Source organism: Kwoniella bestiolae, chromosome 6 (assembly GCF_000512585.2).
Source record: "Kwoniella bestiolae CBS 10118 chromosome 6, complete sequence".
NCBI lineage: Eukaryota > Fungi > Basidiomycota > Tremellomycetes > Tremellales > Cryptococcaceae > Kwoniella > Kwoniella bestiolae.
In genome coordinates, this window is record NC_089246.1 from 1 (window position 1) to 27,926 (window position 27,926).

Genomic DNA, 27,926 nt, shown 5'->3' on the forward strand with positions numbered 1-27,926 from the left:
CCCTAACCCCTAACCCCTAACCCCCTAACCCCTAACCCCCTAACCCCTAACCCCTAACCCCTAACCCCCTAACCCCCTAACCCCCTAACCCCTAACCCCTAACCCCTAACCCCTAACCCCCTAACCCCTAACCCCCTAACCCTCCTCCTCCTAACCCTAACCCTCCACCTCCTCCTAACCCTAACCCTCCACCTCCTCCTAACCCTCCCCCTCCCCTCTCTCTTCCCTCCTCTGATCAAATTGATGTTTAGCCAGTGATTCTTTGGATTACTTCATCAATTTCTTGGATCCTTCTGGCTGTTTGATCATTGCCAATCTCATAGACAGTCAGAGTCCTGTTAAGACTTCTTATAAGCTCCTCAAGTCTTCTAGCTTGTCTTCTCATCTCCAACATCTTAGCTCTAAGGGCTTGGTTGGTAGTGTGTGGTTGTTCAGACCTGACACAAGGCTTACCAGCTAGATGACAGGGAGCACATCTACCAGTAGGCTTAGCTACACAGAGAAGTCCATCCTTGATACACTTGGCACAGCCAATAGCTTGGACTACCCCTTCCTCCAGAGTTTCATTGTGTCTTCTATGTCTGTCAATCTTGGTTTGGGACCAGGCTGGTGAAGGTTGATAGTCTGGTGGTGGTGCAGTTGAGTTGGCATCAGTGAGGTAATCTGGTGGAAGATCAGTTGATGAGGAAGACATGTTGATTGTATGGTGGTGATGTAAAAGTATAAAGTAAAAGAGATAGTTGGGGGAAAAAAAAGAAAAAGTGGGAATAGGTGTTGTTTATATATGTTGCAAAGTGAATTTTTTTTTTCACTTGCTTAGTAAGCTGCAAGCCATCTTTTGCAAGCCATCTCTTTTAAGCCATCTTTTGCAAGCCACTTTTTGCAAGCCATCTTTTGCAAGCCACTTTTTGCAAGCCATCTTTTGCAAGCCATCTTTTGCAAGCCACTTTTTGCAAGCCATCTTTTGCAAGCCATCTTTTTGAAATAATTTTCTGACCAGCCGCTTTTTGAAAAACTTTTTGACCAGCCGCTTTTTGAAAAATTTTTTGGGCCATGACCAGCTATTTTTTGATTTCATTTTTCAGGTGATTTTTTTTCCCCAAAATCTGAGTGTCAATCGGATGACTCACAGAGGGATGCTACGCACGGTGCTGCATTTCTCTGCGCTCTCGTCAGAGTCACTCCATACAAAACTGGCTTGATTCGTATGGGGCCTTCAAGATTATTGCGCTCTTGACAGAGGGGATTCATACAACTTTGCGATAGTTTGCGCCCATTATTCTCCATACAAGTTGCGACTAGTCGCTGTAGGGTAAGGTGTGACCAGCTTAAGGATAGGCAATGCGACAGGCTGCGATTCTCCGTCAAGTCAACATGCGATGGGTTGCGCTGGGTAGTGGTGCTGGTGCGACAGGTTGCGATTCTACGACCCATCATATGCGATGAGTTGCGCTGTACTATGGTGCGACCATCTGCGCCACAAATGAAGGTGGTGCGACAGGTTGCGATTCTCCGTGATATAATATGCGACCAGTTGCGCGCTGAGTTGAGTTGCGTTGCGATAAGTTGCGCTGGGTATGTAGACATTGCGACAGATTGCGATTCTCCGTCAAGGCAATTGCGATGGGCTGCGCTGGCTGTCCCCCCATGATTGGTATACGATGAGATATATCTGTTGAGGATGTGTCGCACCATGTCAGAGATATGTCGGAGTGATATGGGCCATGACCAACTTTGGATCAGGATTGGTCGTTTGGTCTTGAAATTGGATATCAAGGTGGTTGCATGCACGCAAAGTCATGGATACTCAATGTCAACTGATAGATATATATATCCCAGCTGATGCCCGTGATCGTGTCTCTGTTCTCAACTCAACAATATATTTGCTATATTCTCATCCACCATGCCGGAGCTATTCGAGATCAAAGCATTTGCCGCTCTCCTCAAGGCATCTCTCACCGATACACCTCAACACTTTACGATCGTCACCTATCCGAAGCACTGTGGTAAAGATGCGATCATCAACAAAGCCGATGCCGAAGCTGCGATGGGTACTCCGATTCAAGTGGCTCTGACCAAGTCAGACATCTCTTCCTATGGTAAAGAGCTGGTCATCCGGATCAGTCCCACCCGGGTTCTCATCTGTCACTTTGCTCTTCATGGTCATGCGGTCACCCTGTCACCACAGCAACTCAAGATGGCCGATGTCTGTCGAGAGGCAGGACTCCCACCTTTCACACCACTCATCTTCCGAGCTCTCGGTGATCACAACTCAATTGCAGTCATCGATAGGAACAAGCTGTGCCGACTGGCTTTTGTTCAACTCAAGGATGGTGAACTCTTTGAGACTTGTAGGACACAAGGTAGAGGTCCTTGTCCTGTCAAGGAGTCCGAGCCGTTTGAGCAACTGGTACGATCCATTCCCTCCCGAGGTTATATCAAACGGAACTTTTCTCCTATTGCCCATTATATCTATTCAAAGTAAGTCATCGGACTTGGGACTTGGGTCAGTATGCCAGCTGCTGACAGTGATATGTAGCCAGGATCTATTCAATGGGTTCGGTGGTTGTATGATCAACGAGCTCCTCTTCTATGCCGCCATCCATCCCCTCACACCCACCAACATAGTCTTCAATCCAGATGACACCCGCTATGTGGAACGACTGTTCAAGTCAATCTTCAGCTCCACAGCTTACACCAATAATGTCATACTCACAGCGGAACGGGCAGGTAGGATGGGTAATGGGTTTCATCATCCGATGGGTCCGACACAGTACAGGAAGAAGATCACCCGAGTCTACCGCAAGACAGGACCAACTGGCAACACTTATGTCCCAATCGAACTGGCTCAAGCAATGATTGACCGAGGCCAGGTCAAACCTATTCCCATCTCCCCAACCCGGGTCAACAGACAAGCCCGAACTCCAACTCTGCGTATGTCCCTCCCTCTTCACTGTGTCAGACACATCAAGGGCAAGTCCGGCAGGTACTACTACACAGTCATCGACAACTTCCCTCATCCACCTCCGGAAAAGGTCAAGTGGGAGGTCATCCCTCGGTTCTCACCTGGCTATCGGTCTCAAGAGCTATTGCTGGACAAGGCAGAGCCGTCGATAGGATGGGCCAGCTTCTTTGACACTCAGACCATGCTGAGGATTGAGAGCAGTGCACCTCTCAGGAGACATGCCGACACCTCAGCAGGACATGGTCGACCAGTCAAGACTCGGATGCTGGCTGCTCATCGAGCCAAGGTGCCAGCTGCAATGATGACACTGTTCAGCAGAGTTCCTGCCAACATGCTGGCCGACACTTTACAAGCTGGTCAAGCTGGCAAGGATCAACTACAGACTTGGTTTCTAGCATGGACTCAAGAGCATGAGATGGCCAGCCGAGAGGTTCAAGGGGTGTTGGCTGGTGATGCAGAACAGGAGGGAGAGGAGCTCGAGGTGATGACCAAGTAGGATAGGTATGCATAGAGATATGGCGCAGATGATCGCAGGAATCTAGAGTGCTCACCATAGCAAGTCGCAATGGATCGCAACCCATCCATCTTCTGGCGCAACCTATCGCAAGTCCCACCAGGCTTTGTCGCAACCTGTCGCAGCTAGCATACATGCAGTCGCATCCTGTCGCAGAGGGATGGGTCGCAATCTGTCGCAGGGGGAGTTGTGATGACGAGGTGAAAGATATAGGTCGGTGGAAGGGATTTGTTGGGAACCTCATCAGTGGACAGGGACATCGGAAGGGGAGGAACCAGAGGTGATAGAGGATCAGTTGTTAGCTCATATGATAGCTGGGATGAAGTATGATCCACTGGTATGCATGGGCCAAGGAGTAAAAACCAGCTGGAATTTATATAGGGCATCAGAGGTGACTGGACTATGGTGGGGAGGAGAGTCGGAAGGGATGGCTGATTGGTAGACTCACAGAGGTGACAGAGCTTCAGTTGATAGCTCATATGATAGCTGAGGTCGAGTATAAGAAGATAGTATGCATGGGCCAGGGAGTAAAAATCAATTGGTTGTACACAAGTGCAGTACATCAACGAGAGACACACAAGACATGGAAGGTGATCTTGATGCCGTCATTGAGGATGTTAAACTTTCCTGAGAGTACCTACTGAACGGTCATATCGTATTCTCATATTGTGATACCATTGCTCTTCCACCACCATGCCCAGTGAAAACCACGCCGACCGCTCAGGAAAGTGCAACCTATGTGAGAAAGACTATGCGGACTTGTTGGATCATATCAAGAAGAAGCACAAGGGTCACAAGTTCACCGCAGGTGAGATCTCCAACACTGAGGTAATCATCTGCACCTGTGGTCGAGTGGTGCTCAATCAAGCAGGACTTCGCAAGCACAAGACTCGGTTCCACTGTCCCGATTATTCACCCATCCATCGTCCCAAGCGGTCACCCAGCTCATCTCTAACACCGGCTCCCTCAATAGCATCTCTCCTCCGTCACTCATCTATCAGTTCTCCCTTGAGCTCACCTGGTCCATCCTCATCCCGTGCCAGACCACTGTCAAGTTCTCCCTTGACACCTCCTCCAGCATCCTCCTCTCTTATCCGACCTTCACCATTGTACTCCCCTTGACCTCACCCCTCAGCTCTCCATTGACCACACCACCTCTTCGAACTCCTTCAACACCAGCGACTCCATCAAGAGATGCGGCTCAATCCTTATCACCCAGCAGCTTGCCCAGCAGCTTGCCCGTCACTGGGTTACAGCTCAACTCCCCTCTCCCATCCGTTCCTCCTCAAGGCTGATAGCTCCGGTGTCTTATGTCTATGAACCTTTTACAGATGATGATATGGAGGTGGATCAGCTGGAGGGGAGGAGGAGCCGGAAGAGATAGAAATGATAGCACTATCTGACAATGGTTCTTCCTGGTCAAACAATAGATCGGACTCTGAAGATGATGAGGACGAGACGGTGGGGCCAAGAATGGTATTATCCCCTTCCTCAATGTCGTCCACCCCCCTATCATCCAGTCTCCCATTCAGTCTCCCGCACCTTTCCTTCCGTCACCACCACCACCTGCTCCTGATGGACTCCAAACCCCTTCACTCCAGCCCTTACTCTGTCTCCCCTCGACCATCACCTCCTCCGTCCCAACCTCAGCTTTCTCCCCTCGGCAATCACCACCTCTCTCACAGTCTCCTCCCTCCGGTCCATCACTTCCGACACCGTCCCATCTGGTGGGTGGTCACCACCTCCTGCACCACCACCCGAACCACAGTTTGATATCAGAGATCTCCCGTTCATGGAAGGATTTCAGATGCTTCCCGATGTGGTGGAGGGCAGGATGGCTCAGCTGAGGAGGAAGCCTATGGATGTGGATAGATGGGAGCTGGTACTGTCACCCGAGGAGTACCTTTGCAGGTTTGAGAGTTCCCTGGCCGATGTCCAACTCATCAGCAGGGCTCCCACCAGGAAGCTCCACACCACCTACCACCGAGGTCCTGCCTTTGACCGATACCTCCTCCTGGCCGAAGCTACCCATCAGCTCTGGGTGGGAACTCAGTACAAGGATGGGTTCTTTGAAGAACTCAACAGGTATCAAGTGGCCCAGCCCGGTCGGATGGTTCACCAAGCTACCCTCGGCAATGTCCATGTCCCCACCTCCGTCTTTGTCCACTGTCTCATCTCGGCTGGTTGTGATGCCATCCGACTCAAAGCCTACGGTCAGAAGATGCCCATCCTGAATAGGTTCCTCACCACCGAGCCTGCCCAAGTGGATCACAAGTGGGCAGAGCACAACGAGTGGGACATAGGTACCAGCTTTGGGTCTGACTACATCTGGTTGTTCCACTCGGCCACCGGTGTCCACCATGGCGTCCGTCATTATCCCATGATGGTGCCAGGCTCGCTTGACTTTGGGACCGTCAACCTGCAAGCCATGGATGACAACCGTCGTCAGTTCTCTGTGAAGATCTACCCGAGGATCGTCCATGTGATCAAGTCATTCAACAGTCATCTCCAAGGGGGTATCCCCAAGACACTCCGGGGCATACGGTACCAGGTCAACTCGGCTTTGAGGATGATCCACAGTCTGACAAGCAAGGATGACAAGGGATTGGGTGGGTTCAGGATAGAGGTCACCGTCAGAGCACCCAGCCTGAAGGAGGCTACAAGGATAGTGGGTGCCACCCGATTCTTTGATCCTTCCTACTGGCTGGGCCGGGGTGATGGACCCCACTTCCGTCACCCGCTGGATGCCAAGCTGGTCAGCAGGGAGGCCTTCCTGCAGAATGCCCACTGGGTGTATGATCAGGCCGAGACCAACCGGATCTTCAGCGGTCGGGATGGTGACAAGCCAAGCAAAGCTCAGATTCAAGCTCTCACCGACATCCTCAATGGTCTGGGATGGAATGCAGGCTTCCGCAAACCCAGCAAGTCTATGTCCCAAACAGCCTGGTGGACCGGAACTCCAGAGGTGGATCCTACCTGCTTCCCTGCTCTCTCAGCCAAGTATCACTCTGATCAACAGATCAGCAGGGTCTATGATCTGGCTCGGAACTCCATGGCCAATGGTATGCTTCCCTGCAAGAAGGAACCCGATGGACATCGTCACCACTACCAGCGGAACAACCCTTCACCATTCAGGATCAGGTGTGCGGCTCCTGGTTGTAACCACAGGCTGGCTCGGGAGGGGATTCTGAGGTGGATAGCAGAGCTGGTCACCGCTGGGTTGATAGACGTCCCAGATTTGGAGCTGGAAGGGGACTGAGTAAGGTGAGTGTCGCATGTCGCATTCTGTCGCATCCCTCTCCACCACCTGGCGCACACTGTCGCCCATCCCTCCCCCTCCAGCGCACACTGTTGCAGCTCTCACCATAGACTGTCGCATCCTGTCGCAGGTGACCTCCCAGATGTGCAAGCTCTGCGATCCCCTGCGACACTGTGTTACAGACTGTACGGTGAACGCTGACTGTGAGATGATCGGGTGCTGACCGGTACAGCCCATGCTGAAATTTGATCCCGTCACCCACCCCACCAGTGTACCGAGTGGGTGAAAATTAATTTCCATGCATACATCTCAAGTCCTACGCATGTACAAGGATTTTATGCTGACAGAGTAGCTTTCCCTCTACCAGATGATATAGGTTTGGTTGCTTGAATGCATGCGTGGAGGTCATCGGGAGGCTACTGGGTCACCACCGGCTAAGGGGTCAGGCTAAGGGGTCAGAGGTCCGAGTGAGTGAAAATAAATTCTCACTCATCACACATCACTCCCATGCATGTGAGACTATTTTATTCTGACTGACCGAGTCGCTCCCTACCAGGTAGCATACATTCTGTCCCACTCATACATACCTGGTCGACACTCTGGAGGATTTTCAGGCTGCCGGTCTAAGGGGTCAGATTTGATCCCGGGCTAAGGGGTCAGACCACCGAGTGAGTGGAAATAAATTCTCACTCATCACACATCACTCCCATGCATGGCAGACTATTTTATCCTGCCTGACCGAGTCTCTCTCTACCAGGTGATATCCATTTGGTTGCTTGAATGCGTCGATGGAGGTCAACGGGAGCAGACTTGGTCATCGACCCCTAAGGGGTCAAGTTAAGGGGTCGGACCACCGGGTGAGTGAAAATAAATTCTCACTCATCACACATCACTCCCATGCATGTGAGACTATTTTATTCTGACTGACCGAGTCGCTCCCTACCAGGTAGCATACATTCTGTCCCACTCATACATACCTGGTCGACACTCTGGAGGATTTTCAGGCTGCCGGTCTAAGGGGTCAGATTTGATCCCGGGCTAAGGGGTCAGACCACCGAGTGAGTGGAAATAAATTCTCACTCATCACACATCACTCCCATGCATGGCAGACTATTTTATCCTGGCTGACCGAGTCTCTCTCTACCAGGTGATATCCATTTGGTTGCTTGAATGCGTCGATGGAGGTCAACGGGAGCAGACTTAGTCATTGACCCTAAGGGGTCAAGTTAAGGGGTCGGACCACCGGGTGAGTGAAAATAAATTCTCATTCATCACACATCACTCCCATGCATATGGAACTATTTTATCCTGGCGCTGACCGAGTCCTTCTCTACCAGATGACATAACTCCTATCACATACATGCTTGCATGGTCGGTAATCTGACGGATTTTCATCCACCCAGATTTGATCCCGGGTTAAGGGGTCCGTCCAACCGGTCAAGGTGAAAATCTTTTTTCATGCATCCCACATCCCACCCAGCTCCATTTCGACTTCAGATTCGGGATCGGCGCCCTCGGCTCTGCCAGATAGGCCTCTCAGATGCATGCATGAAAATTTCACCCCGACGGTCCCCCCCAGGTCCGGTCCGAGGTGCCCCCCCCCCCCCCCCTCCCGATAACGGGCGTTGACCCCCTAACCCCCTAACCCCCTAACCCCCTAACCCCGGTGTTGCGCATCTCCGCGCGCAGATTCTCAAAATCATCTTCTATGGCGGTTCCGAGTATCTCCTAAAATGCTTATTCATACCCATCACTAGTACTGAGTGGTCGTTGGTATCATACTAACATTCATCTCCGACGCTCATCGAGATGTAGTATTTGAGGTTGTTGGTGAAAGCGCTAATGTTATCAATATAATAGTGGAGATGTGAACGTATACAAGCCACGTGGACCGTCACGTGGCAAGAGGTTATGGAATTTACGGTGAATTTCATAGCAATAGGTTGATCATCCTGCTCGCATTGTTACGGGGCATCGCTTGTCAGAAATCCAACGAAACCTGCTATGTACCAATTGGCCTTTTAGCCCTGCGAGCAATCACAAACATACAGTAAATGATATGGACGCATCTTTACTCATACGAGCGTTCCTGCGAGCGTGAAGCTCCGTTCTTCCAATGTCCCTGACTTTCACCATTCCGAACCAGAGTCAAAGGCGTAGCTGGTTTCCCTCTCACGCGGGTAACCAGGCCACTCAGAGCGAGGGGTGTTTTCGATCTTCGTAAAGTTGTCTGAGCTGGTGTAGCCGTTCTCCCACTGAGGACGGAAGAACAGTTGTTAGATATGCACCAGCTCCTTGAAGTGAGACTGTTCATTGATGAGCACGACTTACCGCTTCGTCAGAATAGTACGCAAATCTCTCTCGTTCCTCAATGGGCCACTGATCGACTAGCCGCCCACCATGGAGGACACTTTCCTGGTTTAGCCAAGCGACGTATTGTCTTCCTAGCGCTACATTATGTTCAACTCACGTCAGCTATCAGGTATTTGTCGAAGGATGAAAGCAGACCCACTCTCTTCTTCGATAGTACCGAAAACCACCGCCGCGGGGGCTTGCCAATGATTATCGTTGAAATACTCATCCCATAGTCTGTCTTTATTGATTAGTCGAGCGGTACCCTTCCACACTTTCGCGAATGCGAGGGATTGATATCGACCGTAGGTCCATGGCCTGACATTGGTGACTGTCGATCGGTCACAAGATCAGTTTTCTTTTGTTGCGACATGTTGCGACAAGCTCGTATTACCACTTACAGGCTAAGGTTGGATCAGGTATGTAATGTCCAGTCCAAGAGAGTGAATGGAGATTGTGTGCGTCCGTCAGGATGGGTGAGTCCTTCTTGTCGGGGGACACCTTGCCTCCAATTGAATAGTAATCCCCCAAGAAAGGTAATGACCGACGATACCCGGTGGCAAGAATGATCTGTCGATATATATCAAGCTGGATTCGCTGGAAGTGATATGTGTCACACTCACTTCATCGATACCATCCAGCCATGTTCCATCCGAGAGCCTGATTTGTCCAGCTCTAATACTCGTATTCGAAGAAAGTCGACCAAACTCAACGACCTCAGGGATCTGTTTAGCTTCCGAGTGGATACGACGGATACTTCTTCTTGCCATGTCTACTCGGCAGCTGTGAGCCCAATCCTTCGAGATCACATAGGAAAGGGATGTAGACTCACACGTGCTTCGAGTTGTATTTCGGATGGAGATATACAGCTTGTCTACGTGTGGACCTATCCTTCTGGAGATCTCGCTGGCGGAGACACTGGCACCCACAATGAGAACGGTCTGAGGGATGAGTGTCAGTGGAATCTGCACCGAGATCGTCGTTTCAACATGGAATTCTACTGACCTTTCGCTTGTATGGAGCTGGATTACGATAATGTTGGGAATGATGGACTGGGAAATGACCATCGCGCCTCTGCACTGTCGACCATTGAGTTAAGCCTGGGATATCAGGGCTGAGTACACTCGGTCTCAGCTGACTGTTGCACTCTTTGCCAGTCGTATATTGGAGTAATAGCTTACACATGAGCGGCATGATACCCTCCCGTCGCGACCACAACAGCATCGAACTTCTCTTCCCACCACTCCGCTTTGATCTCGTCCGACTCAGGCAATCTAGTCAGCCGCTTCAACCAGAGTCTCCATTCAGATCCCTCCTTCCGCAACAACTCAACTCTAGTCGAGTATAGAACGATATTTGGGCTAGAAGAGTTGATGGGACGATCATTCACATTTAGTCTGTGAGTGGAGGCGTATGTTCTCACATGTCGTTGTACGAGTTGCGCTGAATTTTCACAATTGCTCAGCTTCATCGTCATCTCTCAGGTGACAGGCTGCATACCTTGTAAGGCCCAGGCTGCATCTTTCGGATATTCGATTTCCGGTAAAGTAGTAAAAGCCTAGGATCATCGGTTAATATGGCGAACCTCCCCGGAAAGATCACTCACAGGTGATGAGTTCGTTTCAAGATCATCCCAGATCTATGTATTGGCATTAAGCTTTGCCATGGCGATCAATGGTGGGTGCTTGACCATTCACTCACAGGCGATGGGCGAATGTGCTCTCTCCACCTCTCAGACAAAGTCAATCCATCGTCACCTTCTCGATAATACTCTGTCGACTTGGATCTGGGATCCGGCCGATAAGCCGCGGTTTGCAGATCATCGTCCCTACAATGCTATGAGGTCAGGAGATCACACTAGAAGGAGATGCAGCAGGAATAAAAGCTGATGAACTCACGGAAAGCTTTCCCTCACTGGAGTCAGCTCGTTGTGGTACCAAGTTCCGCCAGGTGCATCGGACCTTTCGATCAAGCGGACATCAAAACCTTCTTTGACCAAAGCAGCCGCTGACTGTGGTGATCGCTTCAGCCTGATTGCTTTCGTCAAGCGATGTAGGCTTTACATACCTGTAAGCCCGATGGACCGGCACCTATCACAGCTACCTTTCTTATATCTTTTGGGAATCTATACCAATCACCCACCATCGGCGATCTGAAAGGTGCTTGATGGGACGTGACATCAGCAGACACGCGGCTGTTTAGACCGATAGTCAAAACAACCAGTAAGGTGAGTCTCATTTTCAACTATGTCAATGACGAGGTCTGATCAACGAAACCTCTAGAAGCGAAGTGCACCGGCATCTTTCATATACTTCACTTTTCGTCTTAATCCCCCAGAACGGTCAAATAATCTCGAAACGAAACAGAGCAACGGTCCGAATCCACCCGTTGGCAATACGTGATCCATGATCACAAATGACCGAATTTGTGCGTGCTCAACTTTCTTCGGATTTGACCGAAAATACCATCATTACACCAGGCGCAAATCAAATATTTGATGCTGACAGTGCATTCTGCATATGCTTAAAGGGTCGCAGCATGTACCGATATCGCTATACAAGAAGTTCTGAAATGTTTTCGAGCATCTTCAAGGCTGACGAAGCACCTACATTGATCATATATCAAAGATGAGAAGTCTAGTGATTTTATTGTCCCTTTCAGCGGCGTCTGTGGTCAGCTGTACGGAGCAATGGCACAGGTTTGAGCGTCCCATCAAATCGGTAGCCGTCATTGGAGCCGGTCCAGCCGGAATACAGGCTGCCGCTACTCTTCTGCAACACGACTTCGATAGGGTGAGACTTTTCGAACGGCGAGAAGGACCTGGTGGCGTCTGGTTCTATCAAGACGAGGTCCCACTACGGGAACCATATCCGTGAGTAAACAGACGTAGTTTGTCTGTGGTCGATTGAGAAGAGCTTATCACCATACCGTACAGAGATGTGCCCATCGAGCATGCCGCTTTCTACCCGGATATCAGAGCATCGGGTACGGTTAAGTTGTACGAAGAGGGGGAAGAGGACACAACTCTCGATGAGAGATGGCGAGATCACACACGCCCATCACCGGTGAGGTTGTCTAACCTGAGCATTGTGATTGAGCCTGATGATCCCACAACAGGCTTGGGAGAGTCTCAAGACAAACACTCCCCGGCAACTGACCGGACTGCCGGATGTCAAGTGGCCTTCAGATTCGAAATGGGTGATATCGGGTAAGTGACTCGCCTTTGGAAACAAGTGAGTCTAGCTTTGATACTGACTAGTTGCAGTGCATGACATTCAACGTCATGTTCGGGCCTATGCGTCTTATCATGGTATAAATACCGGCGACGGTCCTTGGGATCCTCAGTCTGAGTCAGTCACCTCCTACAACACTCGAGTGGAATCGTTGGAGAAAGTCGGAGACAAGTGGGAACTACAATTGAAGAAACTGGAAAAGCTACCCGACAGCCGTCGATTGAAAGCATCGTGGTGGTCTGAGGAATTCGATGCAGTGGTAATAGCCAGTGGAGGTTTCGATGCGCCACACGTTCCTGATATCCCTGGTCTCAAGGATTGGGCACAAGTACGCGATGTCAGTGGACATCAACCCGTTTGGCATGCTCAGGCCTACAGACGTCCGGACGACTTAAAGGGCAAAGTGAGTGAATCGACTTGGCTTCAAAGTTCGGATTGTTCCTGATAGCCTTGACAGAATGTTCTCTTGATCGGCGCGTCGGTATCTGCCATGGGGATCTCAAACGATATCGGACCTCATGTATCCAAACTATTCGTCTCGGTCAGACCTGGAAACAGAACTGCTCTCTTCAAGAGACGAAGTTATAGGAGGCTTTACCCAGAGGCAGAAAAGGTTGGGGAGATTGCCAGGTTCGACTCGCTTGTTTCAAACGATTCAATCATGAATGGACGAATTGTGCTCGCCAATGGCACGGTTCTAACCGGTATTGATGAAGTGAGTGTGTAACCTCTTACGGTCGACGAGAAAGCTGAGGAGATCATAGGTCATATTGGCCACCGGGTACAGACACGCCAATTCGTATCTCGGACCTTTGGTCAACGGCACTATCCGAGGTGACGATGATCCTGAAGTCAAAGTCAGACCTGTGATCACCGAAGGGAAGATGAGCCAATTCCGCAATGTGGATTGGAGAGGTTTTTATATCGATGATCCAACGTTGGCATTCACCACAGTGCGGCCTTGGACTGTAGGACGGTATGTTGCTTATACAGAGGTTGGACGACTTGACCGCTGACATTGCTTAAGCTACCAAGCTCTTGCTTTTGCTAAAGTGTGGGAAGGCACAGCTCGCTTGCCAACGATAGAGCAGCAATGGAAAGAATATCCAGGACACGGGAGATCATTCTTCAGCCGATCTTTTGGTGGCGTACAGGCCGAAGGTAAGACCAGCTGACATAGACCATGAAGAAAATAACTGATTGACCCCTCATAGCTGCTTTCCGGAGATACGTGACATGGTTGAACAACGAGAGCTTAGTGCACGGGGGGAAATTGGTAGACTACTATCCATCAGAGTAGGTTGCGCCTTGTCATCCTCGACTGCAAACTGACGCTTGTGTTTTACTGTAGGTGGCGGGAAGAATTCGTTTATTACGCATCGTCGGCCGTTGGATATGTAAGCATCTATACAGGCCACACTGAATGATCGCTGATGCACCACCTTGCGCGTTCTTTTTCAGTGGGAACCTGGAATATTCTCGAGGCAGAACTTCACAGACGCGGACTTGACGCCGGAAAAGAACTGGTCCAGTGAACCACCGTTGGAGATCTTCTGGAACGCCTTTGTCGATCACGGAGACGATTATTGATGAGACTATAAATGCACGTTGATATCATTTTTACGGAGGCCCCAGTCATACTTACGCTCATGCCATTCACATGGTGCCGTGGGCGCAAGCTTTGATTGAAGCATCAAGAATCGCATTGAATCCAAGAAAGTGTTACGTAGAGACAGTAGCAACGAATAATCAGATATCTATGGGTAGCTTGGAAAGTGACGTTGAAGGCTGGGATAGATAATCGGAAGGAGACTGAACAGCAGAGTATAAGGGCAACCGGGAGATTGACTCGGCAAAAACAGAAACGGGCGGATCCACATAACGGCGACAATTCAAAGGAATGATCAAAGCGATTGCTCATGGACAGCAAAGACAGCATTCAATCATGATTTCTCTTGACTTCCCTCCAATCTTTGTTGCCTAGCTTCGTCCTTCCTGAGCTTCGCCTCTTGTCGAATTGCCCTTTCTGTATGTCTCGAGAGGTACCAGCCGTAAGTCGCCGTAAGACCGGCAACGAACTGGAAGATAACACAAACCATGAACGGTATGGTATATCTGGGCGCATATTTACTGGATTGACGATCAGCAAATGCTTTGTTTGCAAGTGAAACCTCCCAAACCACTTACGATCGGAAGACTTGCGGCCCTACAGAGGCACAACACAATATCAGCGATGACCGACCACGTATGGGAGAGCAAAAGCGACCCACCAATCATACCCGACCATTGTGCCATTCCATTTTGGAAGGAGAATACAAACGCGGTCGAGGTCGCACCTTTCATAGTCTGGGAACGCCACGGCCAAAGCACCGCGAAAAATGAGCTGAAGGATGTCATAATTCAGTGTATGATTACGTAGACACCTCTGAATTCTCTAACAACCCAGACTCACGCGCTCCCGATCTTCGCGAAGATGGTCAACGCATATAACGCGGGCTGTGATATACGGAGCATTTTAGCATCATTCTGTTCATCATCCTGACTATTGAGAGTAACGCACCTTATTCTTGACGAAAGCCAGGCAAAAGAAAGAGGTCATCGTCCAAGCGATCGCCCCAATTAGGTACAACAGCTGCGGTAAACCAAAAGACCTTCGTCAGTCGATCCCTTGTGCTTCCCGAGAATTGCAACGCACTTTTGGTACACCTAAGGTCTGATCGGATAACCAAGCCCAGAAGAAAGAGGCGCACAACCCAACAACAGTTGGAGGGATGTTAAGAAGTTGACTGCTTTGTGTAGTCGTAAAGCCAAAACTGGCGATGATGGAGGGAAGCCAGAATTGCAAGCCGTAAGTCCCGATGTTCTGGAATAGCTGCATTCCAGTGAACACGTAGATCAGAGGACTCTTCAGCTCAGACCAGATGGCCTTGGGGTCCCAATTCGCATCTGATCTTCGTGAGGAACTTGCTGGTAGCCGACTGATGAGAATCTGCTTCTCTCGGGGTGTAAGAAATCTGGCAGTTTCGGGGTAGTTTGGCAGGAAGAACCAAACTATGGCAGCTACCGGAACACCAACCAAACCAAGGATTATGAAGTACCATTGCCAGGAAGAGATTCCGTGCAGCCCGTCAATGTAGGTGATCGCCCATGCTAGAAGAGCATCGAATATACTACTGAAGGCCGCAGCAGTGGCTACACCGATCATTCGCACTGCAATCTGAGAAGGTGGATTGGTAAGTACCGAACAAGCAAACTTCTCCGCAGCGGACTCACCTCATCAGGTCGATACCAATATGTCAAGTGAGCCAGGATACCTATGGTAGCCAAAATGAGTCGTTAACCTTCAGCAATGCAGCAGGCACATCCCAAAATACTGACCAGGGTACACTCCGGCCTCCAAAACGCCTTTCAAAACGATTCATCAGTATGACCTCCTTACCTATGCACGTTTCTTATGTACTTACCAAGGAAGAATCGGGTCGCCCAGAGACCACCCTTATTCTTGGCGAGAGCGCCCATCGCGCCGGACAGACTCCCTAACAATCATTGGCCTGTCAGCACGCGCACCTGCTTCGGCTGGAAATATGACAACTTACAGAGCAAGACGATTCGCATAAAATGGAATCGAGGTCCAAATTTCTTCATCAAAAGGTCTGATTTGAAGATCAGCATCATTATTGAGATGTTACGAGTTGACATACTACTGGGCACTTCGAAGAATACCGAAGGGATCGTTTGAAAAGTGGTGATCATACTCCAGTCATCGGCGGTCATGTTCAATTGCTTGAGTACGTTGGTAGGCTTGCCCTTCTGCATCGGGACTAGGTAAGATACGATCTGTCATTGAAACATCGTTATTCATCTCGGCATCGTTCATGTTCATTAGGTCGACATACGTACGAATTGATCCTAAAGCCGCATATCAGAGTCAGCGTGTGTACCTACTACTGTACGACAATGCTCGACCTACCATGTTCTTGTGCAGATAAATCAAGACCAATACTGGGATCAAAGCGAGATCCACTGGAGCAGGTCGTGACGTCAACCTTCTGCCCACGATACGGTAGAAGTGAAGAAGATACATACCTTTTCGGAGGATCTGCCTTGCTTCGGTACAGGTGTAGCTCGGCACCTCTTCGTGTTCAGATGCTACGATATATTTGTCCGCTACATCATCTAGAGCAGGATCAGGTGAAGCTGGCTTGGGATGCTTCTCAAACTGACAAGACATCAGCAGTGATTCCTGTGCCATTGGTCAACCAGCCACTTACTGGCAAAGTGGAAAGCTGAGCAGCAGTGGGGTTAGACATGTCGGAGAGTGCGATGGTGCGACGCGACTAATCAGATGGTAGAAAGACACGATGACACTGCCACTGCAATACCTACCTGTAAGTCGCCTGATTTATATGCTCTCACCCACGTCGCAAGTCTCTGTGAAGTTTCTCTCGGAAAAGGACAACGATCCCAGGTTCATCCCGACTTCATTTCTTTGGTATTGGATACTGCATTTTCCGACAGTTTATTCGGAAAAAGAGAGAAAGGCATCGCGTACAATTGGGTGAAGTGCGTTTAGGCATCATGGTGTGATTATTCTCTCGTCTCTTCTAGCTGCATGAAATTGTGCGGCGCAATATTTCGCCATATCAGTCTTTCCCCACCTCAGTAATGTTATGCAACTCGCTGAGCATTTGGCTGAATTCATGCCGCATCGGTCAAAGCCGAATATTCCAATTTTCCAAGATCCAAGCGCCATCACGTAAGATGACGGATCATCTTTGGTAAACAATAAGTCTAGATAACGTTTAAAGCACGCTATAATGGCTATCGATCAGAAGATTAACAACGGGATCCGAGTTCCGGTTCTCGGTCAGATCACACCGGATGTGAAGCGTTGAGGGAAGACAGCTCATCTGGATGACAGAGGTTATCTTGGTGGAGATGATATCAGACAGCTTGTAACGTATCATTACTTCTTTCATGGCGGTTCTTCTGTGCATCAATACTTGAAGGATGGCCACACGGACAGCCAATGCGAGCGAGACTGCCCGAGGCACGGCTAAGCAAGTTGTATCGCCCCCCTTAAGAACCCAGCAAAGATTGGCGAAAGCTGGGATTGACATATCAAGTATGTATAAGTCATATTGGACAGTAAATTGAAGGTGCAAGCTAAATCAGGTGTTGCATCGTAGATGGGTACCCTTACATACCTGAGAAGATACCTCAATATGTGCAAGATGTATATGAACTTCGAAACAACCTTCGCGAGTACGTCGATCCTGCCACAAGAGCTGATCCCGAGAAGAAGGCCTTGTTTGGAGCAGCGACCAAAGTTCATCACCTCGGTGCGCATGCTGGGGTGAGTAAAGATAGATCTGAGTATATGGGAGATGCTGATAAAGTTACAGACGGAACTGGTTGGGGTCCAGCTTAGCAAGCTGACCGATCAACAAAAAGATGAATTGGCGCTACTTGTCGCCGAAAGAGCTGTTGTAGTGAGCCGAACAAACAAAACGCTCTGTTCTCATCCGCAAAAGCTAATCTACGTTCGACTTCAGTTTCTGCGAGAGCCAGACATCAGTCCTCAAGAGCAAAAGGAACTCGGTCTTTACCTGGGTTATTGCATATTCTAGCTTGATAAAGGTGACTGGGTCGCTGATCTTGAATATCTCAGGCGGCGGCGAGATAGAAATATACCCACAATCACCACAGGTGCCTGGAGTGGGAGGCGGTGTCAGTATCATCTGGCCTGAAGGGGAAGGTCAAGCGGGTCTTTCACGAGTAAATCGGGATTATCGTTTTCCTTACGGGAAGACTGTACGATCTAAATTTGGCTGGCACACCGATCTTGTCCACGAGGCGTTCCCAGTGGGTGGCTTCCATCCATGTGGGCTAAAAGTCGCTGACAATTACCTCCTTTGTGTTGGTACATAGCCTGGATACACGCATCTCCACCTTGTGAGTGATTCCTGCTCAGCGAAGCTGCCGTAAATGGTGGCGCTCACAAGCTCATTGCAGGATGCTATACCGGAGATCGGGTGAGCAGTAACTGCTGTGCTGTTCATCTGAGATGGCCGCTGACGATATGTCTAGAGGAGATACACTTTGGGCATCAGGGTGGGCGAATCTCGTGGCACCTGATTGGTAGTCGTCTCTTACAGTATATCATTTCTTCACAGAGCAGCAGCATATGACAAGCTTTCACCAAAGTTCCGGTCCCTGATTGATGGCTTGAAGTAGGTGGAATTATATTGGGCACCTTGAATGGCTTCGCTGATCACGATAAATACAGCGGTATTTATCGATCCGCACACTCTTAGGAGGACCGAAATGACCCAGACGGACCACTCAAGCACGTCGAGCGTGTCCATCCTTTGGTAAGTCAGGAGGTAATGAGGGCGTCAACGAGCTTTCAGTTCACTCACTTTGACATGCTGTCACAGGTACGAACTCATCCAGCTACCGGATGGAAGACCTTGTTTGCAAATCGGGCATTCTTGATTGGTATAGAGGGTTTGGATCCCGATGAAAGCGGTGCGTAAAGTGGTCAGCGTGATCTGTCAATGACTTCCTACTGATCCAAGGGATTATTCAGACGCTATTTTAGGACACATCCTCAGTGTCTACGAAAGAAGTACGGATATTCAGGTCAGATTTGCTTGGACCCCGGGAACAAGCGTGATCTGGGATAACCGGTAAGAATACCTCACTTATGTCTGCATGATGATTCTGATGGTTTCAACTTCATCCAGATCCACGATTCACACCGTTGCAATCAATTGGGAAGGTCAAAATAAACGACATGTAAGTGGGTCAGTAAGATTTCAATGGCTGATCACGATTCTGTGCAGGGCACCCGTGTGGCATCCTTGGCTGAGAGACCGTTCTTCAACCCTATGAGTAAGAGTAGGCGAGAAGCATTAGGGCTAGATCCCTGAAGTTGTCCGTCATACGATGGGACTTCGTCAGCCTTCCAGTAACATACATGGCTTGCTTATGAAATGAATTGATATATGCCCAAGTTCAAAAGTACCACATTGTATAGGCCAGGACTAAAAAATCATGACCTCGTTCCGAAAGTTTACTCCCATCCAATTCTATTTCACAGTGCCTCTGTCCGGAAGACCGTAGAGTTGATCAATGAGCAATCCTGAGCGTTCGGAATAGGTCGTTTCACAATTGGTTAAATTAATAAGCATGTTGTGCTTGGTACAGTAATGGAACTATCGTTGTCATACGCCACATTTCGCAATCCGGCCAAATCCGATCAGGTGGATACACGTCAAATAGCTTGGGCTAGAGAACATGCTATGAATACCGTTGACAACTGAACCAGACTTAGGGTTGTCAGGTAAGTGACAAAGATATTGATGCACGATGGCGTTAGATGTCGTTTGAATTTGACATCTAACACCCAGCTCGATATTCGGAATCTACTGATATGAACAAGAATTTGGCATGCCACAGCGTCACTCATAGGGGAAGCTGGACATATCCAATTCAAAAGCTACGGTTTGGTCCCTCAAATGTGCTTGTGAAAAAACTAATCATCGTACCATCAGGGATAACGACACAAATCGAGATGTCAACTACTACTACTACCACAGAGCGAGAGCCCGATGCCCATGAGTCGACCATCTTGCGATTGAAGGGAGACAAGGCGACTGTGAGTCAATCCCATACTCACTTGATTTCCGAAGTAGTCGCTAAGCTTTCCATTCATCAGAATGCCATCAAGTATCCTCGGTACCTGCCTGTATGGGAGAAACATGGTACGTTATCACCTTCGAGAGACGCCTGGCTGGGCTGAAGCAGCTTGCAGTGACCGCTTCACCATTGGAGGAAGTCAAGGACTTTGTTGACCCTGGGAGTCGAGGCACTCCGGATTAGAAACACCTGCTTACCCCGGAAGCGAAGGTCAAGAAGCTCACTCCGAGATTTGGTACTGAGTTGAGGGTGAGCATGATCCACAGAACATGCTGATAGCCGGCCACTTCTGATCTTGCCTGGTGCAGAACGTCCAATTATCCGCCTTGACCCACAGAGGCTTGGATGATCTAGCACTGTTGGCAGCTGAGAGAGGTGTGTTGGTGTTCAGAAATCAAGATTTCAAGGTCAGTCTTCTACACCATGATCCACGAGGTCACTGAGACGCCGATGCGAGGTCACGTTTTAGAACATTCCCATTGAGAGACAAGCCGAAATCGTCAGACACTTTGGTCGCCTTCACGTTCACCCTGTAGGTCGTTGTCCGTGTACGATGTATAGTTGCCCAGTAGCTTACCTCTGTACATCTTCGCAGACGGAGGCCCATCCGGAAGGCTATCCTTCGGTGAGGTGCCGTGCAATGCTTCCACCGATCCTTCTGGCTGATTTTGTATTCGTAGTTTCGAGTAGTCTATAGAGACCCCGAGGACCCTACTGTCACGTAAGCCTCCGAAAATCATTGAGACAAGAAAAGCTCACCTTTGGTGTCAATATTGTAGCGCGAACCTTCGGTACGGGACTTCGGATAAAGCTAAACCCGTCTCGAGTACTTTGTTCCACGTCGATCACAGTGCCGAGCTCCAGCCTCCTGGCGTGACGTTGTGAGCAACTTCAGTTGTGAGTCAGATGATATGTTGATCCTCCATCTGTTCTAGCTTCTGGGCATTGGAGATCCCTGAAACAGGTGGTGACACTATATTCTCGTCGCAAGTTGGAGCATACGAAGCTGTAGGTTTTCAGAGTTGAGAACAGGGAGACTTGAGATCAGCTTGTTGATAGCCATACGCCAGCTCTCCGACGACTTCAAGAAACGGCTAGGAGGCCTACTAGTCTTACACGACAATACGGCGCAAATCGAAAACTCTAGGAAGGCTGGAGGTCCAGTGAGATACGAGCCTGTCAAAGTTACCCACCCGCTCAGTTAGTCCTATCATTGCTTTGCAAGCGTTGCTTTGCAAGCGTTCGTCCTTTTCCTATCTTCCTTGCTTATCTTACTTGTTTTGGGGCATAGTTCGAACTCACCCGGTGACTGGCAAAAGGGGGATCTTTATCCATGGCTTCTCCCAGCGTATCGTGGGCTGGAAGAAAGAGGAAAGTGATTACCTATTGGCATTCTTGAATGATCTGATCGTGAAGAGCGTCGATATCCAAGTGAGGGTCAGTTACGAGGAAGACACCGTGGTCGTATGGGACAACCGAATTCTTTCTCACAGTGCGATCCATGTGAGTGAAAAGGTCTCAGCCAATGCTAAGTGATCCAGGCTGACAATCCCGCGTCCAATCCACTACAGGACTGGGAAGGTACGTTGACTTGACGGCTGTGGACTTTCGGCCCGGCTGACGTTCCCCTTTCTTCGCTTAGGCTCTGAGCGTCGCCACATGATTCGAGTTGCTGCTCATGCCGATACTCCAAAGTAATCAGTCGGGAGAAGCAAAGTGATCTGTATCTACAGTATTTGCATGTGTTATTATCCCCTCGAATGTAGAAGAAGCGGCCTGGTTTGCTTGCCAGACATGATCTGTATTATGAGCTCGATTGCCCATGATCGTATATAGAGGGAGCTATGCCATTGTAGAAGTTCTCAGGTGCCGTCGATGCTAACAGAAAAAAGAAACTCACGAAAGAAAAACTCTTGATCCCAACTATCCGTGATCATGTCGAATAACGGGTCGATCGCGCCGTCCCATGGTTCAAGCCATGAGGCCTGGTTTTCGCTAGATTCTGGAATCCCCGAGATTCCTGCGAAAGAGGTGAACATAGGGCCAGAAAAATCATGAAAAGGCACAGACGGGGTTGGCTGTAGACCAACGGCTGCGATATCAAACGAGGGTTGAGCTGGGGGGTCGGCGGTCTGACTCATCGCCGTCTCGCGCACTCCTGGAGATGCGGCTCGAGTTGGAGGTGGGAGGTCCCTTCGCTGTCGAGCTCTATCAACAACACGATGCAGTGAATCTGCGAAGTGAAACCCGGGAACTGAAAAATTACGTTTCAGCATGACTTCCCTGGCTGAAATCAAGAGTCTACTGACTTTTTGACAGCCGATCAGCGGCTACCTCAACATCCTTGGCTGCTTGACGCTGATTGATGGCACAAGGGAGTATGGCTCCCAAACAGATTAGATATTTCGCCGCGACAACCAGTCCGAGGTCTACAGAGAGGGTGATGAATTCTGATAACACTAAGGTGTGAGACTAAACTCACGGGCGTACCGGTTACCTGAACGCGAGAGGTTTGTGTGTTAGCGTTCACGTATAGCATCCCCCTGACACATGTCTCAACCTCTTCGCCCTATCACTTACCGAATCGAAGATTGGCGAGCTACAGATCGTGAGATCAACTTAGAAAAAAAAAAAAAAAAATCCATCTCCTTTTGGTTCGCGACTCACTTCATTCCCTCGAGCAACCCGTGCTATAAGGGTTTCGGCTGCCCGTACAGCGGTGACCAGCCAGTGTTTGCGGATGTCTGAGACACCCAAGACCTCTTGCTTACTTCTTATACCGTACAGAAGTGTTGCATTTATTTGTAAACTGTGCGGCACACGTTCAGCTCAAGCCATCTGTTTGCCCCGATGGGGCGACATGGGTCACTTACAGTCCGTACAGTTTGATGGTTTCCACTTTTGGGTGCCCAATTATGAGCTCAACATTCACTAGCCTGCGGGAGAAAACCCCCTGACAGACTCACTTTCGCTGACCAAGAAGTCTTCCTGCGTGAAATGCATTGCGGCTACAGAATGTAGATCAGCCTCAAGTCCAGCATGACGGCAGGAGGAAGAGAAGCTGACAATGATATGTTCGCCATCGGAGTTCCCAATTCAGTAGTTCGGTGTTGGCTTGAGCGACTTTCGCGTCGAGAGTCTCGTTCAGCTCCGCATTCGAAATTGAGACCAGTGGCACTACATTGATATTAGCAGCACGAAAAACAAACTGCGAGGCAAGACTTGAGCTCACATCTAATGGCGTACATTTCCAAGGTAAGTGCGAACCGGGAGTCGGTAGGTATAGAAAGCGGATGTTCAAGAAATTGTCGAGCCAAATGAACCGTTTCGTCCTTCAAAAATGGTATGGGTCTTCCAAAGTTGAGGCACATCCTACGATTGGGATTAACAACTTGACCACGTTGCCTCGAGTGAATAGACAGAGTGGATCGGCCAAGACGTACTCTAACGTGGATTTGTATGCCTGTGAAATCACTACAGTCAGCCAGTGTATCATCACGACCGAGACGAGCCACACCGACCGCTACCCATACTCTTGCTCCAACAACCAATTGCTGGTCTCTCGCTACGTCCTCTGACGAGCCTTGTCGACCCATACCGGTCCTGGCCAGCTGAGGTAGACAACGATTGAGACCAAGATCCATACTACTTTGTCAGTCCGGCCCTATCATATAAACACACTCACGCCATGCTTAACGCGTGGACTATCCCAAATGTCAGAGGCTACTCATGAGCCAGAACGATTTTTCCGAAAGAACAACTCACTGCCAGGACGCCAAGCCGTGTCTCCCCAACATGCCAGAATCACTGGTCCGGGAGAAGTTGCTCAGATACGGATCGAAAGACATTGGCCAAGAAATGATCAGACCACTCACGCATCGCTTGGACAGTCTCGATGCTGTTGACAGGCGAGAAGAGCGTCGCCATCGCTGTGTGTCTGTCAGAGTATACCCACCGAGCCTGACACCTACCTATTCGTTCAGCATAGTCGCGCAATCTTTGCTGTACTTGAAGATCGGATGGCTGATCTATGTCAGGATAGTCACAGCCATTAGTCAATTCTCTACAATAGTCGAAAAAAAAACCCACTGGCACTGCCTCTCACGATTGACCCTACCATGAGTATTGCTGTTATTGCAAAGGGGGATCGCTGTCTCAAACTGCGGCACAGTGATCAGTGAACATTCCAAGATGATGTTTCCGAAGACTTACTCATCCCACGTATCGAATCTCGGATCGAACAAGGGTAAATATACTGCAGCCCCTTCGAAGAATCTAAGCATAATCATCGTAAGCATCTATGCCGTGTGGAGGTAACAATAGTTCCCACCTACAGATCGAAAAGCTGCTTGCCCTCATTCTCTTCGCATAGACCTAGCAAAATTGGGTCGGGGTAGGCACCCATGAAATTCCCTCGTCGGGAAATCATGGACTGCTTTTGCCTTCCTTTGTGTCCATCTTCTTCGTGATCTCTTCGATCTGCGTGACCGGCACGAGTACTATCGAACGATTCATCCCAACGGCCTTCGATTCGTAGCCTGACCGCTTCATCCTCTTCAAAAACATCTTTAGCGGGAGCTGCTGTGGAAGCAGCACCAAGAAAATCATCTTCCTCTTCGCTGGTGTCTTGCTGAGACGGCCCCGGAAAGGAAGTCTCCAAGGCGCTTGTGTCTTGTGGAGGAGCAGAAGGCGTCGTCTTGCGCATGAACAGCGAATCGATTGGATCTGTGGGGCTGTTCACTTCAGCGGTAAGTGCTGATTGCTCTGCTCCGAGATTTTGAACCCATTGATCAAGAGTCTCAGGCTGGACGGCGGCGGTTTGACTCCTGGCAAAAGTGTCAAGGGCATTCATGCTTGAAGGAGAAGCCAAGTGCCGATTAGCAGTCAACGACAGAACGTTGGATTCCAAAGAGGAGTCCTGTCTTGACCGTTTCCCTGGGTTTGACGAAGGCGAAGACGGACCTAACGCTCTCTTTAACAGTGTACCGATGTTGCGCATCTGCGCACGCAGATTCTCAAATTCGTCTTCTAAAGCGGACACACGCCTAGTTACCATGGCAGTGTCAGAGCAAGCAACCTCAATCGCGCGTCAATCATGGGTATATGGAATGGTGTCTTACTCCTCGCGACCTCGAGGTCTTTTCCTGGATACATCCTCCGAAGGGCGAAATGTACAGGTTGAGTGGGAACTTTGACATCTTCTGCAAGGTGGATCGTCTCTATCGATACAGCGAACTTTCAGACGTCGACATTCGTCCTGTTAGGAGGGTTCAATCAGTCGCTGAGCACTGATGTGTATATTCTTCCTCTAGTGCGGATTCTCCTCACGCATGCTCCTTCCGAATGTCATCCGCATCAGCATGTCTCCCCCCGTTAGGCAATGGCACTCACTGTTCTTGTGAGACCCTCCGTTATTCATTGTTTCCTGATATGCGCCAAAGGGAATGCACGCCGACACCGGAGCTAGAGATCAAGACAACGCCGAAATAAGTGTACTGCAGTCAACGACAAGAAGCAAATCACCAAGGAGCATGAATTGATCTGTGGTGTGGTCACACGTATCCAAAGAATTGAACCGGCAAATTGACTGAGGCTGTCCGAACATTGCCAATACTGGTGAGGTTCACTTCAACGGGAATTGGCAATCATCGGGCGATTGGGTGAGCCGACGCGCCGGTTGCTTCGACGTCACAGATGCTAAGATTTCTTGCTGTCCCTCAATCTTAAAGGCCATCAGCCCTGCACAACCCTCCCATCGGATAGTTCTTTGTATTAGCTTTTTGTGACCTTCGCGAATGGGCCAAACCTCTTTATCTCGCTCACAACATCATCCAACATCATCCCTGCCCAATTGGACGTATTTACACACCCGACTATGCCAAGTATTCGCCACGATACCATCGTTGATCCTCGAATCATTCCTTGGTCCATGAGGGGCTCCTATCTCTGTCTCGCGACAAGGTCTGGAGAGAATGGGTCTCTTACACCTGGTCACGACATCTATTTGATCTCGCACAACCATCCATGGGGCCTCCCTCTGTTCGCCATGCGGCCAGTCCTTGGAAGTCCACCACCGATGACCGGCTTTCCCAAGACCCCTTCTCCTGTCAGTTTTTTGGCCTCACCGTCGCGCATGACCTGGAGATCCGGAGACCAGACAATCGCTGAAGCGACCTACCAAAACCCCCGGGTACTTCGGATTCGAGGTACTGTCCCCATGTCTTTCAGCACGGAAGGTTCTCTCGACGTCAACCACTGGAGATGCTGGCTGTTTCGAGTTCCTCCTACCTCCAAAGAATCTCTTCCCACAATCGAATTTACCACTACGCCAGACACTGCCTTACGATTCCTAGCTCTAAATGGTGATTTCACTTTGATCAACGACGCTCCCTACGACTTCAACTTCAAAGATAACAATCGTCGTTTGACCATATCTGCCAAGCCGGGGGAGACGTCTTGGGAGGTGGCTATCATTGATAGAGAAATAGACACGAACGATACTGTGTATGAAGGCACACCTAATGGATCATTCGATGACAGTGCCGAATCAATGGCAAATGCTTTTGACGAATACGTCGAGGGCATGTGTGGCTGGGGCGCGACGGCTCTGTCGAGCGTCACGGCCGCGGATCGTCTGGGATCATATGTTATGTGGACATCAACGGTCCGCCCAGCAGGATTCCTGGGAGCTGAGGCCGTCCTCATGTCGAAATTGTGGATGAACAAAGTGAGTCATGTCGCTTGCATCCCATTAGATCTTCCAGCTCATGAGCTTTTGACAGTTGTGGTCTTGGGATAACTGTATAAATGGTCTGGCACTTGTTCAATTCAGCATCGATCTCGCCCTGAACCAGATTCTACTTCCCTTTCAACGCATAACCCCAGAAGGCCGACTCCCTGATTCGATGTCACGGAATGAGATCCTCTTCGACTATACCAAGCCTCCCATTTACGGCTGGACGTTCTTCAAGGCTCTTCAACTGCTCAACCCTAAATCCTCTGAAGCTGAACCAATCTTTACGTCCCTGTCCGAGTCCCGATTGGTGGAGATACATGACAGGGTGTCACTTTTCACGGACTTCTGGTTCGTCCACCGAAAGACGAACGCTTCGGTTCTACCTTATTATTCCCACGGTAACGACAGTGGATGGGACAACTCCACAGCCTACGACTACCAGACAGTATGCGTTTCTCCTGATTTAGCCGCTTTCCTGGTTGTCCAGTGCGACTTTTTGGCCAAATTGGCCGCTCACTTAGGTCGCTCAAGCCTCAAATGGTCCGAACTTCGAGACCGAACCCGGCAAGGACTTATCGAAGAATTGTGGAACGAACAAGAAGGAGCCTTCATGTTTAAAGATGCATTCAACGGCAGCACTTGGACCAGCACCACTTTGCTACAGTTTCTCCCGATAATTGCAGCTTCTCATCTTCCGGAAACAATCGTTGACCGAATGGTCAATAATCTGGACCCATACCTTTCCGAATGGGGTCTCGCGACAGAGAAACTTGACTCCAAGTTATACGAACCCGATGGATATTGGCGAGGGCCAATCTGGGCCCCCCCGACTCTCATGCTTGAAGCTGGCCTCAGAGCGGCTGATCAGCATCAGCTGGCCGATGTTGTTTGCGAGCGATACATACGCCTGTGCGAAAATAATGGGTTTGCCGAAAATTACAACGCTAGGACAGGGGAAGGAAATAGAGATCTCTCTTATACCTGGGCAGCTTCGGCATACCTTGTACTGCGTTCCGAACAGGAGGCGAGAAAGGCATCGGCAGTTTGAGGTTCCGTTGAATTTCACGTATGAATACCTGTTTCTATGCATCGATAGCATAATGCGTCATTGCCTGATGTCAGTCTCAACGCTTGCAACATGTTAGCTGTGTAGCAAAACGTGG

The 27,926-nt window shown here is 49.6% G+C and overlaps 9 protein-coding genes across 9 annotated transcripts; 6 read left to right on the plus strand and 3 right to left on the minus strand.

Annotated features, from left to right (window-relative positions):
• Window positions 1–1,903: 1,903 nt before the first annotated feature.
• Window positions 1,904–2,574, plus strand: I302_107211 (uncharacterized protein; the record flags this gene model as incomplete). Its single annotated transcript, XM_065870416.1, has 2 exons — window positions 1,904–2,481; window positions 2,544–2,574. 2 exons carry the CDS (start codon window positions 1,904–1,906, stop codon window positions 2,572–2,574), a joined length of 609 nt encoding a protein of 202 aa, XP_065726488.1.
• A 6,293-nt stretch (window positions 2,575–8,867) lies between these two features.
• Window positions 8,868–11,328, minus strand: I302_107212 (uncharacterized protein; the record flags this gene model as incomplete). The annotated part of the gene is made up of 13 exons (XM_019193659.1): window positions 8,868–8,993; window positions 9,070–9,188; window positions 9,251–9,421; window positions 9,492–9,660; window positions 9,714–9,862; window positions 9,923–10,031; window positions 10,096–10,204; window positions 10,272–10,533; window positions 10,591–10,648; window positions 10,697–10,729; window positions 10,792–10,918; window positions 10,989–11,101; window positions 11,158–11,328. The coding sequence occupies 13 exons, from the start codon at window positions 11,326–11,328 to the stop codon at window positions 8,868–8,870; spliced, it is 1,716 nt and encodes a 571-aa protein (XP_019045136.1).
• Window positions 11,329–11,717: 389 nt separating this feature from the next.
• I302_107213 (uncharacterized protein) lies at window positions 11,718–13,913 on the plus strand (the record flags this gene model as incomplete). The annotated part of the gene is made up of 10 exons (XM_019193658.1): window positions 11,718–11,962; window positions 12,026–12,155; window positions 12,208–12,298; window positions 12,356–12,726; window positions 12,781–13,038; window positions 13,088–13,299; window positions 13,351–13,484; window positions 13,538–13,619; window positions 13,675–13,720; window positions 13,785–13,913. The coding sequence occupies 10 exons, from the start codon at window positions 11,718–11,720 to the stop codon at window positions 13,911–13,913; spliced, it is 1,698 nt and encodes a 565-aa protein (XP_019045135.1).
• Window positions 13,914–14,266: 353 nt separating this feature from the next.
• Window positions 14,267–16,633, minus strand: I302_107214 (uncharacterized protein; the record flags this gene model as incomplete). The annotated part of the gene is made up of 15 exons (XM_065870417.1): window positions 14,267–14,453; window positions 14,511–14,529; window positions 14,594–14,706; window positions 14,776–14,819; window positions 14,884–14,955; window positions 15,019–15,540; window positions 15,597–15,637; window positions 15,702–15,728; window positions 15,788–15,859; window positions 15,920–15,976; window positions 16,025–16,144; window positions 16,220–16,232; window positions 16,294–16,346; window positions 16,410–16,542; window positions 16,595–16,633. 15 exons carry the CDS (start codon window positions 16,631–16,633, stop codon window positions 14,267–14,269), a joined length of 1,512 nt encoding a protein of 503 aa, XP_065726489.1.
• A 700-nt stretch (window positions 16,634–17,333) lies between these two features.
• On the plus strand, window positions 17,334–18,560 carry I302_107215 (uncharacterized protein; the record flags this gene model as incomplete). Its single annotated transcript, XM_065870418.1, has 9 exons — window positions 17,334–17,448; window positions 17,513–17,679; window positions 17,729–17,815; window positions 17,879–17,936; window positions 17,995–18,188; window positions 18,255–18,278; window positions 18,339–18,358; window positions 18,414–18,437; window positions 18,500–18,560. The coding sequence occupies 9 exons, from the start codon at window positions 17,334–17,336 to the stop codon at window positions 18,558–18,560; spliced, it is 750 nt and encodes a 249-aa protein (XP_065726490.1).
• Window positions 18,561–18,584: 24 nt separating this feature from the next.
• On the plus strand, window positions 18,585–19,258 carry I302_107216 (uncharacterized protein; the record flags this gene model as incomplete). The annotated part of the gene is made up of 6 exons (XM_065870419.1): window positions 18,585–18,614; window positions 18,674–18,697; window positions 18,764–18,854; window positions 18,916–19,015; window positions 19,073–19,124; window positions 19,172–19,258. The coding sequence occupies 6 exons, from the start codon at window positions 18,585–18,587 to the stop codon at window positions 19,256–19,258; spliced, it is 384 nt and encodes a 127-aa protein (XP_065726491.1).
• A 644-nt stretch (window positions 19,259–19,902) lies between these two features.
• On the plus strand, window positions 19,903–21,725 carry I302_107217 (uncharacterized protein; the record flags this gene model as incomplete). The annotated part of the gene is made up of 14 exons (XM_065870420.1): window positions 19,903–19,986; window positions 20,047–20,092; window positions 20,143–20,165; window positions 20,211–20,276; window positions 20,336–20,434; window positions 20,497–20,559; window positions 20,623–20,652; window positions 20,708–20,748; window positions 20,807–20,908; window positions 20,963–21,035; window positions 21,098–21,227; window positions 21,319–21,530; window positions 21,599–21,608; window positions 21,670–21,725. The coding sequence occupies 14 exons, from the start codon at window positions 19,903–19,905 to the stop codon at window positions 21,723–21,725; spliced, it is 1,035 nt and encodes a 344-aa protein (XP_065726492.1).
• Window positions 21,726–21,831: 106 nt separating this feature from the next.
• On the minus strand, window positions 21,832–25,083 carry I302_107218 (uncharacterized protein; the record flags this gene model as incomplete). Its single annotated transcript, XM_019193654.1, has 16 exons — window positions 21,832–21,869; window positions 21,928–22,281; window positions 22,337–22,477; window positions 22,608–22,626; window positions 22,695–22,836; window positions 22,901–22,925; window positions 22,994–23,035; window positions 23,094–23,204; window positions 23,260–23,630; window positions 23,713–23,731; window positions 23,793–23,834; window positions 23,903–23,956; window positions 23,999–24,055; window positions 24,117–24,187; window positions 24,240–24,302; window positions 24,362–25,083. 16 exons carry the CDS (start codon window positions 25,081–25,083, stop codon window positions 21,832–21,834), a joined length of 2,271 nt encoding a protein of 756 aa, XP_019045131.1.
• A 990-nt stretch (window positions 25,084–26,073) lies between these two features.
• Window positions 26,074–27,811, plus strand: I302_107219 (uncharacterized protein; the record flags this gene model as incomplete). The annotated part of the gene is made up of 2 exons (XM_019193653.1): window positions 26,074–26,754; window positions 26,810–27,811. 2 exons carry the CDS (start codon window positions 26,074–26,076, stop codon window positions 27,809–27,811), a joined length of 1,683 nt encoding a protein of 560 aa, XP_019045130.1.
• Window positions 27,812–27,926: the final 115 nt, after the last annotated feature.